This window comes from Castanea sativa, chromosome 9, assembly GCF_040712315.1.
Source record: "Castanea sativa cultivar Marrone di Chiusa Pesio chromosome 9, ASM4071231v1".
Lineage (NCBI taxonomy): Eukaryota > Viridiplantae > Streptophyta > Magnoliopsida > Fagales > Fagaceae > Castanea > Castanea sativa.
Genome location: NC_134021.1, coordinates 6,630,244 through 6,644,927, shown reverse-complemented (window position 1 = coordinate 6,644,927; position 14,684 = coordinate 6,630,244). Strand labels below are relative to the sequence as shown.

At 31.1% G+C, this 14,684-nt stretch overlaps 1 protein-coding gene across 1 annotated transcript; it reads right to left on the bottom strand.

Moving 5' to 3' along the window:
• Positions 1–11,864: 11,864 nt before the first annotated feature.
• Positions 11,865–14,660, bottom strand: LOC142611154 (uncharacterized). Its single transcript, XM_075783204.1, has 4 exons — positions 14,523–14,660; positions 14,312–14,389; positions 14,069–14,167; positions 11,865–12,262 (listed from the first exon to the last, which is right to left on the bottom strand). Exons 1-4 carry the CDS (start codon positions 14,523–14,525, stop codon positions 12,161–12,163), a joined length of 282 nt encoding a protein of 93 aa, XP_075639319.1. The 5' UTR covers positions 14,526–14,660; the 3' UTR covers positions 11,865–12,160.
• Between the last annotated feature and the right edge of the window lie 24 nt (positions 14,661–14,684).

Genomic DNA, 14,684 nt, shown 5'->3' with positions numbered 1-14,684 from the left:
CTCGTGATTTCCATCACATTCAATCACTCACATGCACGCACGTGACACCCCAAAGCTGTATCAGCCGCCATCACGTGTTTTTATTTTTTATTTTTTAGGGATGGCCCTTAACGTGTTTATCTTGACGGAGACTTCAAGAAAAGATCTCTTTGTATTTTTTTTTTTTTATGAACATCTCTTTGTATTCTCTCTCTTACGCTTAGATCCATTTTCATTTCTCACCAACCATTGCAATTTCACATTTTGTTTTCCTTATTAATTTGTATTTTGTAATGTTTATTACCACAAGGTCCACAACATGCATTGATTCTAAAAAAAAAAAAAGTCCACAACATGCATATGTGTCTTTGTTTTTGGTGTTGTATTTTTATGTTTGGTAAAAGTGAATGAAGTCATGCTCAAACCATGTCATCAATATTGGTAGATTCTAATAATTTAGTGATTGTTTAATCACAATGGAACCATAAAAGTAGACTTGAATCTTAGAAGGATATATGGTGATAATGTGATATATTAATGTGCATATGGGTAGGGATAACAATACTTTAATTACACGGCCAAGAATCTTTGAAATGAGCCTATGTTATGTTAGATTAATGGCATGCGCACCATGTTGCTCCTTTGCTTCCTTTCCAAGTATGAGTAGAATTATACATGGAGTACCAGTCTACTAGTAGGGGTGTATCCAAAAAAGTTTGTTTGGGGTCAATTTATGATACTAACTTATTAGTTTATATAAACTTTCATACATATCCATAATTACAGATATCTATACACACACATAACTTAGTCTCCTACATAATGAATCCTTAAAATTTTCATTTTTAATTTAAGTTACCAAATTGTCTACCAAAGTGAGTAAAAATTTTCAATTGAATTAATGAAGCATTCAAAGACATGAATGATCCAAAACTTTAACAAATACAAAAAAACATTTTACAATAAATAATGAATGTGAGAAAAAATAAGTTCTCTATGCATTATTCAACTAACTCAAATATTTGGGGGGGTCAAGTCCCATTTTTGTAGACTAATTATTAAAATGTTAAATATTTATATATGTAAGCGCACAATTGCACCTGGACCCAAAGACAATCACGGGCTCAGGCCCAATGAGCCTTAAACAATAAAATTTATAGAGTGTGGGCTTGAAACCTAAGTTAGAAGTACTGGGAGCTTGATAACAGGCTTTTATAAACAAATACGGGTAAATAACGAACGACAATTGCAAATGGATCTCCTCGGACTCGGGCCGAGGACTACTTCTTTTTTATTTCTCTTTTTCCCTTAAAGATTACAATTTCTTAATTTCTTTCTCAATTTTTTCTCCCCCCCTTTCTCTCTGGCCTCCACCCCCCTTTTATACTTTCTTTTTTGATACCTTTTAGACAGTAACTAGAAGTTTCCACCTCACTGTTCAAGGGTCACTTCCCCATTAATGCGGCCAGGGAGGTAGGTGCAGAGCCTTTAATGCGGAGGTGGCAGCCTTTCCCCTTGATATTTTCTTTAATACTGGTGCATCTAGAAGGTTCAGGGTGTCCCCTTTTAACCATTAGTCTTTCCAGAGTTGTGCCTTGACCTTCATAATAAAGTCTTGAGTTCCCTTGGCTCTGTCCGAGGAGAAGCTCGCCCTCGGCTGTACCCCCGGATCCTCGGCGTATGGGCCAATTCGTAGAGTTTAATTCTAGAGCAGGTCGGCCCTCCAGGCTACAGTCCAAAGGCCCATATGCCCATTTGGGTCCTTTTACTCCCCACAATATATAGAATAAAAAAAATTTAAAAATTTTTGGGGGCAAAAGCATGTAGCTCCGCCCATGCCTACAAGGTGTTTGTCCCTTTGGTTTTCTCGGTATAGTAAGTTCTATGAGCTATTAAGTCGGCAACTTGGCATAAGTATGAATCTATATTACGGTTTAAGTGTAGATTCCAACCTTTTTAAGTGTTGTATCAATTTTTAACTATATTAAAAGGAAATTAATTAAAATTTTATTTATTAATTTATTGATGTGATAGTAATGATTATCATTATGTGATTTGTAAATTTTTTGTAATAAACATAATAAGAACTATAATATTATTTAAAATAAACATAATTTTCTTCTCTTAACTCCCCTCTTCCCCGAGATCGTGGGATATTTGAGGTTGTCTTGCTGTAAAATAGGATATGAAGATGTAGGCTAAACCATTTCTTTTTCTTCTTGCAAAATAGTGAGAGGTTTTTATTTTTATTTTTATTTTTATTTATAATTATATTTGATCAATGGAAAAGAAAAATGATCTCATGCCATGTTAGGGTTTAATTGTTTAAGTTTAGACTCCAACCCTTTTTTTTACCTGTATGCTCCTTTATAAAAAAATTTTTAAAAAAATCTTAATTCTAAATTTTTGGATTCAATTTTGGATTCTGGACAAGATTAATCAGAATCAATCACGGTGTATAATGTATTCTTTTTCAAGTCTCTTTTCTATCCAAAGACATTGGAATGATTAATATATGTTGTATATTATATATATATATATATATATATATATATATATATTAATATATGTTGTATATATATAGGTATATACAAGAATAAGTTGTAATAATGATGTTTTGAATTTGGAGAATATAGTTTCATAAAGTGAAAATTCAAGTTCTAGAATTTTCTAAGTGAAAATTCAAAAATCAGTATTTTTGATCGGTCAAAACTTTGGTTCGATCAATCGAAAATGGTAAAGAAAAAATCTTGGAGTTTTTGGACGTCTCAATCGCAATTCGATTCTTGTCCAATCAATTGAAAGTAATTTTCGACTGATTGAAAATCGTGAAACTAGATTTTTGCAAAATTTTCTGATGACCGTTTAGAAAAGTTGAAGAGGTTTCAAGCTTTGTTAACGGTTTGATGAAAAATTTTAACTCTCTATATGTGTCTTTTGATGAAATATAACCTATGGGTATAAATAGAAACTTATGTTTACTTGAAGAAAAAATAAAGTTAGAAAGAAACACAAGAAATTATGTGGTTATTCTTCAAAATTGCTATCTGTAGAACCCAATATCTTGGTTGTATTATGGGGACAAATTTACGATAACCCTTTAGCAATAATAATGTGGAGGGCAAATATTGTCTAAGGAAAGCAATATAGTGCCTCTAAGTTATCTATTTTCTGTTTGTCATTTGTGTTAATCTTGTTCTTCCATTATATCTTGTGTAATATCTCCCAACAATATATATATATATATATATATATATATATATATATATATATATATATATATATATATATATATATAATTTTAAAAAGCGATGATTGGGCTTGGACTTATTGAACAGAAGCCAGTGTGTCTCGCAGAAGAGCAACACAACTAACGATACCCCTAATCCCACGGGTTACCATCAACAAGGTTGGAATGATTTAGCATATTTGGGTCAATACAACAATAATGTAGATTATCTGATATTTTTTCATCCTTTGGCTAGTAGAAGGGAGTTTCAACTTTCAAATTCATAATAAACCAAATGGAAGTGACTAATGACATATTTTATATTTGATTAAAGTCGTTGTTAAGAGTCGTAACTATGGTGGAGTCCACTTCAGTGAAGAAGATAAAGATGCCTCAACCAGTGGATCTGGGGAAGGTTGCTTTCTTGATTCTTCAAACCAAAACATTAAAAAAAAAAAAAAAATTGCTTTCTCATCAGTCATTACCAATTTATGTGTGCGTTCCCATTGAGGAGGGTATTGATCATGTTTGACGCAATACTGTGACGCCATTATTTTACTTTTTTTTTTTTTTTCTTTAGAAATGTTAATACTACAACATTTTACATAATTTTTGGTACAACTCGTCATGTAGCGAATTGCTAGTGATGAAAAAAAATGATAGATTCATACAAGTTCACATTTTCAATACTTATAACTTGCCGCATAATGAGTTGTAGTAAAAGTTATGTAAATTTTGGTGGGGCTCTTTTTTTTTTGGTGAGAAAAGACATGCTTTCACTAAGTTGGCCAAGCAGTATTTTGTACATTGGATATGCATAAACTAGAAGGAACCAAACCAAACTGCAGGAATTATTGGCCAATAGCCTTTTGGTCATTTTGTTTGGAAATTAAGTCAGTCACCTTTTTGGTTGTTTCATTGGGTAATAATGAACCCTTTAAAAAGGGATTATAAATCTTTGCTTAAAATGCAGAACAAAAGGGATGTCATATTTTACTTACAATTTAAGTCTTTATTCTTCTTAAATTGTAAAAACAATACTTTATGTGAATGATTTAAATTTAGTGTTTTTTTATTTGGAATGCTTAAGCTGGATTTTTTTAATTCAAAATAATGTATATAAAGAAAAAATTATTGTGTCTTAAATTATACATTTTTTGTTCTAAAAACATATTAGTGAATCAATTATTAAAGCTTATTTGGTTCTTAACAGTCACCTCAATAATGATCATAGAAAAGGACTCAAGTAAAAGGACTAGAACTTTAGAGGCCTAAATCCAAAATTCTTTAACTTTAGAGAAGAAAATATCAAATTTATAAGGTGTAGTTTGTAATTTGATTTAGGGTAAATTGCAAATTATACCCTTAAAATGTAGAGGTGTTTAAATTTTACACCCTGAAGTTTTAGAATTTAGATTTTACACTTGAAGATTGAGGGAGTTTAGATTTTACACCTTGGCGTTTTAGAATTTTGATTTTACCCTCTAAAGTTTAGGAATGTTTAGATTTTACATCTTCAAATTTTGAAACTTTAAGGCGTAAAATTCAAACATTCTCAAACTAAAAGGAATAAAATCTAAATACTCTTAAATTTCAAGGAATAAAATTCAAAATTTAAAATTTTAGGATATAAAATCCCATTAATTGTAGGGGCATAATTTTCCAATAATTTACAAAGAAAAACAATTCATAGCAAGCTGCATGATATTGATTGATAAAGTCCTCATAGAAGTTAGTAAGTTACACTCTACTCCCCCAATAGCAAACCCCATCTCACATGTGGAAGCAACCCAAGACCAATAAATGTAGTTTAGATCATGAAATTTTAGAATTTAGATTTTACCCCTGAAAATTGAGGGAGTTTAGATTTTACACCTTAGCGTTTTAGAATTTAGATTTTATCCTCTAAAATTTGAGAATGTTTGGATTTTAAACCTTCAAATTTTAAAATTTTAAGGCGTAAAATTCAAACACTCTCAAACTATAGGGAATAAAATTCAAACACTCTTAAATTTTAAGGAATAAAATTCAAAATTTAAAATTTTAAGATATAAAATCCCATTAATTTCAGGAGCGTAATTTCCCAATAATTTACAAAGAAAAACAATTCACAGCAAGCTGCATGATATTGATTGATAAAGTCCTCATAGAAGTTAGTAAGTTACACTCTACTCCCTTGAAAACGACAACAGCAAACCTCATCTCCCATGTGGAAGCAACCCAAGTCCAATAAATGTAGTTTAGACCCTAAAATTTTAGAATTTAGATTTTACCCTTGAAGATTGGGGGAGTTTAGATTTTATACCTTAGCGTTTTAGAATTTGGATTTTATTCTCTAAAATTTGAGAATGTTTGGATTTTACACCTTTAAATTTTGAAACTTTAAAGCGTAAAATTCAAACACTCAAACTATAGAGAATAAAATCTAAACACTCTTAAATTTTAAGGAGTAAAATTTAAAATTTAAAATTTTAAGATATAAAATCCCATTAATTTTTTTAAGAAACACACACATATAAAATTTTAAGATATAAAATCCTATTAATTTCAAAGGCGTAATTTCCCAATAATTTAAAAAGCTGCGTGATATTGATTGATAAAGTCCCCGTAGAAGTTGGTAAGTTTCACTCTACTTCCCAAAAATGACAACAGCAAACCCCCATCTCACATGTGGAAGCAACCCAAGTCCAATAAATGTAGTTTAGACTCTTTAGAGCTTAATAAATTAAAAAAATGAAAGAATTAAAAAGAAGAATGATGGGTCCACGATCTGAAATTGGTTGAAAAATTATGTGATTGAAACAAGTTCCTGCAATTTGGGGAGGGAAAGAAACATCATAGTCCACATCTTCTCCTGTATTGCTCGTATGATTGCTTATTATACAAAGATTTTGTGTTATTATAATTATTTAATAAACTGTTATTTTTTATTTTATTTTCTTATATTCTATGTGGACACATGTTGAATGGCCGGTTTCTTTGTCGGTTGGCAGGAGTGGGTCCTAAAATCCTCATTGTATTAATGTCAATTCTAACAAGTGGCAACAAGATAAGGACTAGGGCCTATGCCCATGTATACTATAGTGCCCATGACTTCATGTCCATTCTCAATAGTCAATTGCTCTTAAAGACCATTCTTTTCACATCACATGAGTACAGGACTACTTATTTTATTTTTTAAATTCTTAAATTTAGCTGTCCAACCACAATGGCATGCTTCATTATGATTTTTTTTTGGAAAGCATGTTTCAGTATGTTAGTTTGTAGTTGATTTTTTTTTTTTTTTTTTAAAATTATCCAACGCATTACATAAATATTAAAAAAAAATTGTATTAAATTACTCATTCATTAAATCATTTGAATAAATTAAATAAGTTATGTAACTAAAAATATATGTGTATTGTTTTTTGAGTTGACATATAGTGGATTAAAAAAACTTTTCTTCAAACTAATTTGGAGAAAAATTATGCTATACTTTCATTGACATTTTAACAATGATTGTTGTCAATAACATTAACTTAACTATGAGCTGATGTCCCAATGACTTAAAAGTGCTAGTCTTTAACAAATCAACCATGCTCAGGAGATTGAAGATGTTGGACTTTGCTACTTTCAGTTTTCTAATTTCTAGTGACTTATTAAGTTTCGAGTCATTGGGACCAACCGATTTGATCTTTGTGGTAAAATTTTCGTTTTCTTCTTGCCACTACAGTTCATGATGTCAAAGATTTTACGGCATAATGCTTGGAAAGTATGGTTTGGAGACAAAAGTGATGATAGCCAGGGCAATTGAGAATTGGAGGGATGAGATTTATGAAAAAAGAAATTAGTTTGGGTTTAACTCAACCTCTTACTTAAAAAAAAATCATACCCATCCAAAGTTAAAATATTTAAATGGAATAAAGAAAAATAGAAATTTTGATGGATAGTTTCTTAGAAAAGACCCCAAACACCCCCCTTCACGGTGACAAGAAGACCTTATAGAAATCCAAAAAGAAAAAAAAAACATTTATCTTGGATTTTTTTCGACTTATAAGATCTAATTATTTTCTCCAACTTGATGAGTATTTAGGACAATTCATGTAATTTCCTAATCTCACTATGCTTCAAAATTTTATTTTATTTAGATATGATGCATCATGCATGATCTTAGAATAGTACAAGTGTTCATATAAAACTAAAACTGAAGGACATATATACTTAATTATCAGAAAGTCGAGAACTTAAACTGATTAAATATTTATGATGTGTGACGTGTGTATAAGAATCATGAAAAGTGCTTGGTAATATTTAATTTGAATTTAGTGGGATGAGAAGGGGTTAGACTAATAGGAGTCATCAAGTTGAGAAATTTCTACCCAAAAAAAAAAAAAACAAGTTGAGGAAAAAGCATTAGATTGTGGACAAGGATTCCATAAAAAGATGCATTTAGATACTGTTTATATTTTACTTTAACAACGTGTGTTTTTTTTTATTAAAAAAAAAAGGAGAGAGAGAGGTCAAAAATCTTTCAAATAGTATGTATAAAAAAAAAAAAAAAAAATCAAATAGTAGGTTTTTTTTTGGGAAATATAAATAGTAGCTCTTTAAATTAAGCCACCACTCCTTCGAATTATTTACTTGTTATTATTATTGATAATCATAATTATTTTCGTCCTATAATTTTCCTTCCTTATATTCTTATCACCTATTTACATCTACTAAATTTATTCTATTTAAGGTTTCATTCATTCTAAGAAATAAGTCAAGATTTCCTTCTCAAAAACAAAAGAAAAAGAAATAAGTCAAGATGGATAACCTCAAACCCTCTCTTTGAAAGTCTTAGCCGACTTTACTCCTAAAAAAAAAAAAAAAAATCTTAGCCGACTATAATAATATAATTTGATTTAACATATTGACTATTTTTGGCTACCAAATACCATGTAAATAATCGAATCCAATTATTGTCTTAATATTTTTTTGGATAGAAATTATTGTCTTATATATATATAAAAGATAGAAATTCTACTCTAGCTTAATCTAAGTATATATGTATGTGAAACTCTCTCTTGGAAACTTGCAGGGACGTAGCTACCTTTGGACTAGGGGCAATGCCCCCCTTTTTAAAAAAAAATATATTATTATATATATGTGTACTAATTTTAGCAATTTTGTTTTATAAAATTATATTTTTTCCTTAAAATATTATCATTGATTCTTTTAAGAGTAATGCTATACTCACAAACTTTTTTACAGTATTTTTACAAACTGTTTTGGTAGCAAATTCTTTTTGGTTCGCACATAGGCCTACCACTCACATTATTTTTTTACTTACTAGTAACCACTTATCACATCAATAGTTTATAAAAAAGTTTGTAACGTTAGTATTTTTCTCATTTTAGTGACTATAAAAAAAGTTATAGATCTAAAATTTAAAACAAAATATACAAGCCCAAAAGAATTAGCTCAATGACAAAATTTATAAATAGTAAATCTAAAAATATAAAAAATTAAGCTCAATTAACCAATTTTATTTAAAATAAATAATCTTGCCCTTTAAAAAATTCTAAACAAAGAGAATTTTGTTTTTACCAACAAAAAAAAAAATCTTAATAGCTAACTAATCGCAAAGTCAAATATTGAAACCGCTGTACATAGCCAACAATATCGCTGCCCCGCTTGACTTAAAGTTCTGGCTCCGTCCCTAGAGACTTGAATTTTGACCTTTACCCCTGTCCCACAAGCAATTACTGTCTTAATATTAATAATATAATTATTATGCACACATAACCAAGATATATTGCTTTTCAAAAAAAAACCAAGATATATTGGACTAGTTACTTGCAATTCATGCTAATAAAGGTGACTATTATAGACTTTATAGTATTATCTCTTAAAAAAAAAATGAAAAACCTGAGATGACACCTATACTTGTTTTATATAAAAAAAATAGCCACAAGTTTTATGTGTGTATAAATATATTATCCTAGTTTAAAAAACTCTATATACAACTTTCGTATTTTTGTATTTTAATAAATATTACTGTTTCCTAAAATATATATATATAGGGAAATGCTAAAGCAAGTTTTTATGAGAAAAGAAAATAAAACAATTAATATTTTGACAGTTTTTTTAATTTCTATAAAAATGATGTCAAAATTTTCTTAAATTGAATTGTTAACCAATACCTGGTATTCGTTAGCATGACTCATATATATATATATATATATATATACACTCCGAAAAACGAGGATAGAAATCTTATTACATTTATTATTATTCTACATAATTGCTGGAAGCCTGGAACTGGAAGTAGACTTATTATTAATTGCTATGTTATAGGGTCCGTTTGGATAAAACTTATTGTTGAAAATTGAAAACTGAAAATACTGTAGCAAAATAATTTTTAAATGTATAAATAATATTGTAGGACCCATTTTGAATTAAAAAATAACTGAAAATAAAATTTGTGAGTCCGTGAACAGTATACGAATGCACTGTTCACAGCAGAAAGCAGCTGAAAAGTCAGATATATACGGCTATTGTTCATAAACAGTAGCCGTTTGTCCCTGAGAAGCGTGCTGCTGCAAGAAAAAAAAAAAAAAAGAGGCAAAACGCTGAAGGAGAAACACAGACACTAAAATGCTGAATCCAAACGCATTCGTAATGTAATAATAATAATAATAATAATAATAAAAGTCATCCCGGCAAAATCACAAGTCGTTGAGGGATTGTCTCAGTCCACGATAATATTTTCGTATTAAATTCCTGCTTGACACTTTTGGGCGAGACACACTGTACAGATTGCCAATCATAAAAGGATTTCCTTACTTTAATTCATCTATATCTATACAGAAAGTAAATATAGTCTGCACAAAATCAAGCATACATGTCAGATATATCTAAGTTTAATACAATCCTTAATAAAAAACATGAAGGTTCCAAAAACGCAACAAAATCCCACTTCCTCGGTTTGTCCAATTCAAGTTTGAGTGAGACTACACAATTGAGTAAAAAGCACTATTAGTAGAGATAAGAGCTTGAACCAGAAAGCTTTTCAAGTACGACTTTTGCATCTAATTCTATCCCTTTGCTTCAATCCCAAAATTGTAATCAAAGATCAATTTCACCCTTCAAATCCAACAACCTTATACGTAGACCAAAGTTCAAAACGTAAACGTAGTAGTAATTAGTAATTTTTTATTCTTTGTGTCATTTTCAATCAAATGGTGTGGCCCTAAACTCTCTTGCCTTTCACTGCAACTACAAGGTATGCCACATGAAAAATTGCCCCACAAAATCGTTACCGTAGATTTGCCAGTTAATTGAAAGCGAAACTCCAATGACATTTTAACAGCAGTGTCCAAAAAATTTGATAAACAAAGGGCCCCCTGACCATCATGCTTTAAAAGTGTTGCTTAGTTGATGACACGTGCCAAAAACTATGCCTTTTAAAAATTAAAAAAAAAATTATTTTCTTCATTTAAGGTCCTACACAGATACTTGCACCCACTAAAAGATTAGTTAAGTATTTAATTATTTAAGCAAAATGCTAACTTTTCCAGTATTTTATTGCATATGCATAAATTGTTTTCAAGGAAATAACAAAGTGTGGCTAGGTCATCATGTATGCCTATGCCTAGAATTGTGTGGATGGAGAAAATTTTAGAATTCATTGAGGGAGTTGCAGAGCTGATTATGATATTAGAGCTTCAAGAATCAAGAGGTTTTAGATTTAGATTGGCTATGTGCAGGAGTTTTAGAAACTCTATTATGAACAAAGCTTTATGTTTCTTATGAAGAGTTGCTTATTCAGTGTTTGATGCTTGTATGTAGTAGTAGTTTGATGCCTGTTTAGGCTTTCTCTTTAGGCAAGTATGTTTCTTTGTTGCAATTCTTAGTTTGTTAAACTTTGTTTGAATAAAATTATAAAAGTTACTTTGTTCATTACAAAAACACACACATGCACGCGCATACCCAATGGTACATTTTTTTTTAATGATTATGCCACACATGGGGGTGAAATCTCTCTCAAAGGTAGGTAAATTTTTTTTTTTTTGAATTTCTTGAATGATTAGGCCACAAAAGGGGCCTAACGTTCTCTCAAATATCAATCTCGCGTGCTTTAACTCTCATCTCTGATGTGAATGAGATTCAATCATAAATTTTGATAAAAGATTTTATCAAAAAGATTAATTAGCAGCCATGGTGGCAATGTGGCATAAACAGCAGAGAGATGCGTAGGCAGCCCCAAGTTCTGTAATTTGATTATGGGCTGGACCATTCATTAGTACTTTTACCTTGGATTGCATCCATACTCTTCTGCCTAGCATTTCAAGGTACCAATTCTGGATCCAGGATGCAGAGACAATGAATAGAGAAGGGAGAAAGAATAAAAAAGAAACTATGAGATTTCAGTTCTTACTTCTAAACAATCAGTACAAGCTACCAAGACAAGCGCATACTGACTTGGACCTGGGTTTGAAGTCTTGGAACCAACTGCTAGACAATGGGCTGTTTGACCAAACCCAACATTTTACTTGTCAGCCTTCGAAAAACAAAAATTTAATAGTCCACCAAGAGGTCCAAAACCCTTAAAAAATACTGGTTTATGTAAAAAAAAAAATTGTAATCCTTTGATATTTTAGACTTTTAGTTTGAGATTTCACCAGAGTTCTCTACCAAAAGCAATTTATTAGGAGAGAAAAAAAAGGTGAACTACAGCAAATTGCCATTTTCTACATGGAGGACAATTGCCAATATCATTTGATGCATTTTTTTTTACCGTTTCATACAAAACAAGGTTCTACAGCTTCCAACAAATGTGTAGCTCAGCTGATTAAACAAACTATATCTTAGCAAGGGCTTTCTTCACCAAAGCCAAACGTTTAAAGAAAGCCAGCTAACCCAAGTAAAGCCTCACGTTGGTTACATTTAATGTTTGATGCTCATGCAAAAGAAAGTGATCCCAACTCAGTCCTGCTTGTCATCTGTCACTCCCACTTGCTTGGCATCTGTTACTCCTGTCAGTTTTGAAGCCGTCTCAGGTGCACCAGATTCAGCCTCAGCCCCCACCTGAAAACATTGGAAACCCTATCGCAGTTAACACACAAGGAGTCCTTGACCACCAAAACAAGCACTGCCATAAAACATCTATATTTGCTTGCATGTGCATGCCCACACAAGCAAAACTTGGAAGATCAATAGCCAGAAGAAGAAGCATATTTATCCAAAATAATACAAAAATTAAAAATCATAAAAATTGAAACTTATCATCTGTTTCACACAAACAAGATGAAAAGGAGTAATAACCATCAGGGTCTCCTATGCAACACCCCCCCCCCCCCCCCCCCAAAAAAAAAAAACCACAACAAAAAGAAGAAACAGACATTATTTTGTTCATTCTACTCCAATGAAGAAAAGAGACTTCTCACTTTTTGAAACCAAGTCTACAAGCTTTCCTCAATTTTGGAATTTCAAGAGTACGCTACATACTAATGTACTTAAAAATCTTCTACACTGTTAATGTTACTTTGAATCATTTTTTTTGAGAGAGAGAGAAGCAAGGAAGGAACTAAATTACTGTGAGTCTGTGACTACCAACAAAAGCAAATAACTATCCAGGAAATCAAGATGAGTGAAATATGGAAACTCATAAGAATTGTTGTGACAGTATATTTTTGGTAGTCATAGGGAAAGTATTTCCTTTTCTTTTATTTTGTCTAAAAAAATATATTTTTGTAATCATGTTCCAGTCATTCAGGGTAACTTAAGCTTATCTTTTACTTTTACCATATAACATAAGCAATCTAATACTCATTCTATCCCTCCAACTCCTTCCTAATGTAATTCCAACTGCGCAAGGTCTAGAATTGCATCAAATCCCAATCTTCAGCCTCGAGAAAGAAATAAAAGGAAGAATCAAAGATCTTCGTTCCAAGTAGGTGCACATGTATATTTGCTTCCAGAATCCAGATTCTAAGCATATAACTATTACCCTTGAACTCAAAACCATGTAAACTGACATTTACAACTTGAATTTCAACTTCTTTGCTGCAAAACCTAAAGAATAGAACACTCCATCTAAGGTAAAGTTCAATCTGAAGTATCTTTCACATTGGGAAAAAAGAGAACACTTGTTGTCAACCCACCAGCCATCACCATCCATATGTTTATTCAAAAAGATTCTTCAGTTCTGCACATTCTTAAGACATTGATATGAATTGTAAGAGGTCACCATAATGGTGAACAGGCTAGCAACCCAATTAACAAGTCTCCTCCTCTCTGTAAAACCAATTTGTTTGGTCCACAAAATCAAAAGACAACACATTTGACAGTTGGAACCATAAGGCAGAGACCCAATTTGCAGAGAAACTACCAACATTTTATGTATGCATTCATTTTTATAAATCAAAATTTATGGTAGCATTTTGAAGTAACAGTCACAAATGTCCTATTATAAACGAATGAGATCCAAGTATCACATTACGTATTGATCCAAATTCCAAACACACATCATATACAATAACTAAAACCATCCTAAATTTCATTTTTTTGGCTAAGTAATAATAACTCTTTACAAATGCAGTAAAAAACCTGTACATATGACATGCAAATCACGAGAAGGCTTAAATACCCCGTTTGTCCTAAAGTTTTAGTCTTTTAGACTGTCTAGCCTATGAACAATTTTAGTAAAGTTTAAAATTAATTGCTTTTAGTCCCTTAGATATCACGTCCAAACTAAAAAGTACTATAACCCCATCACTTTAAATTTGTCAGGGACTAAATTAAAGGAATCAAAATTGTATTTTGGCATAGCGAAAACAACCAAGCTTTTAAATTGAATAATATACATAAAAGATTTAGCATTGATTGACTCACTTTGATATCTTTTGTGGTTGCTGCAGGCTTGTAAGGACAAGCCGGAGGAGCCCTCTCCGGCTTCTTGTACTCCCAACCAAACAAAGCATAAACTTTTCCCTGTCAATTTTTACATATAGAGAAATGAAAATTTGAAATAAAATTAATACCCCAATAAAGTTGAAATTTATTTATATATAAAAAAAAAAAAACACAAATTGAGCATAGATGAATTGGAAGAGACAATAGAGGGGTGTGTCTTACGATGAAGTAATAGAAGAGAACAGGAAGAACGTTGACGATGGGTACGAGGAAAAGCGGTAACAGACATGCCAAGCAAACCTGACAACAACAACAACAAACAACAGACAACATTGATTATAACAATTTTATTAATAAAAATCTCTTATTCTATTTCGTACAAAAGTAGTATAATTGAGAATTGGGGTTTCAGATTCAGAGACTGAGGACTTACCATTTTGGAAAATCGTAGTATTGGGATGATCTTTGATTCGGTGTTACCTAAGAAGAGTAACGGAGAATTGGAGATTGATTTTGCAGTTTCACGCTTGAAGTATACGGTACTTGATGGTTATATATAGAAGAAGACTTTGGAAACGTTCTGTTGAGAATTATA

Bases quoted from the DNA above. Each gene is read 5' to 3' on its own strand.
- LOC142611154 (XM_075783204.1), bottom strand. The intron at 14,168-14,311 runs GTAAGACACACC...AAAAATTGACAG, and splicing joins TTCTCTTCTATTACTTCATC to GGAAAAGTTTATGCTTTGTT. The intron at 12,263-14,068 runs GTGAGTCAATCA...CAATGTTTTCAG, and splicing joins CAACCACAAAAGATATCAAA to GTGGGGGCTGAGGCTGAATC.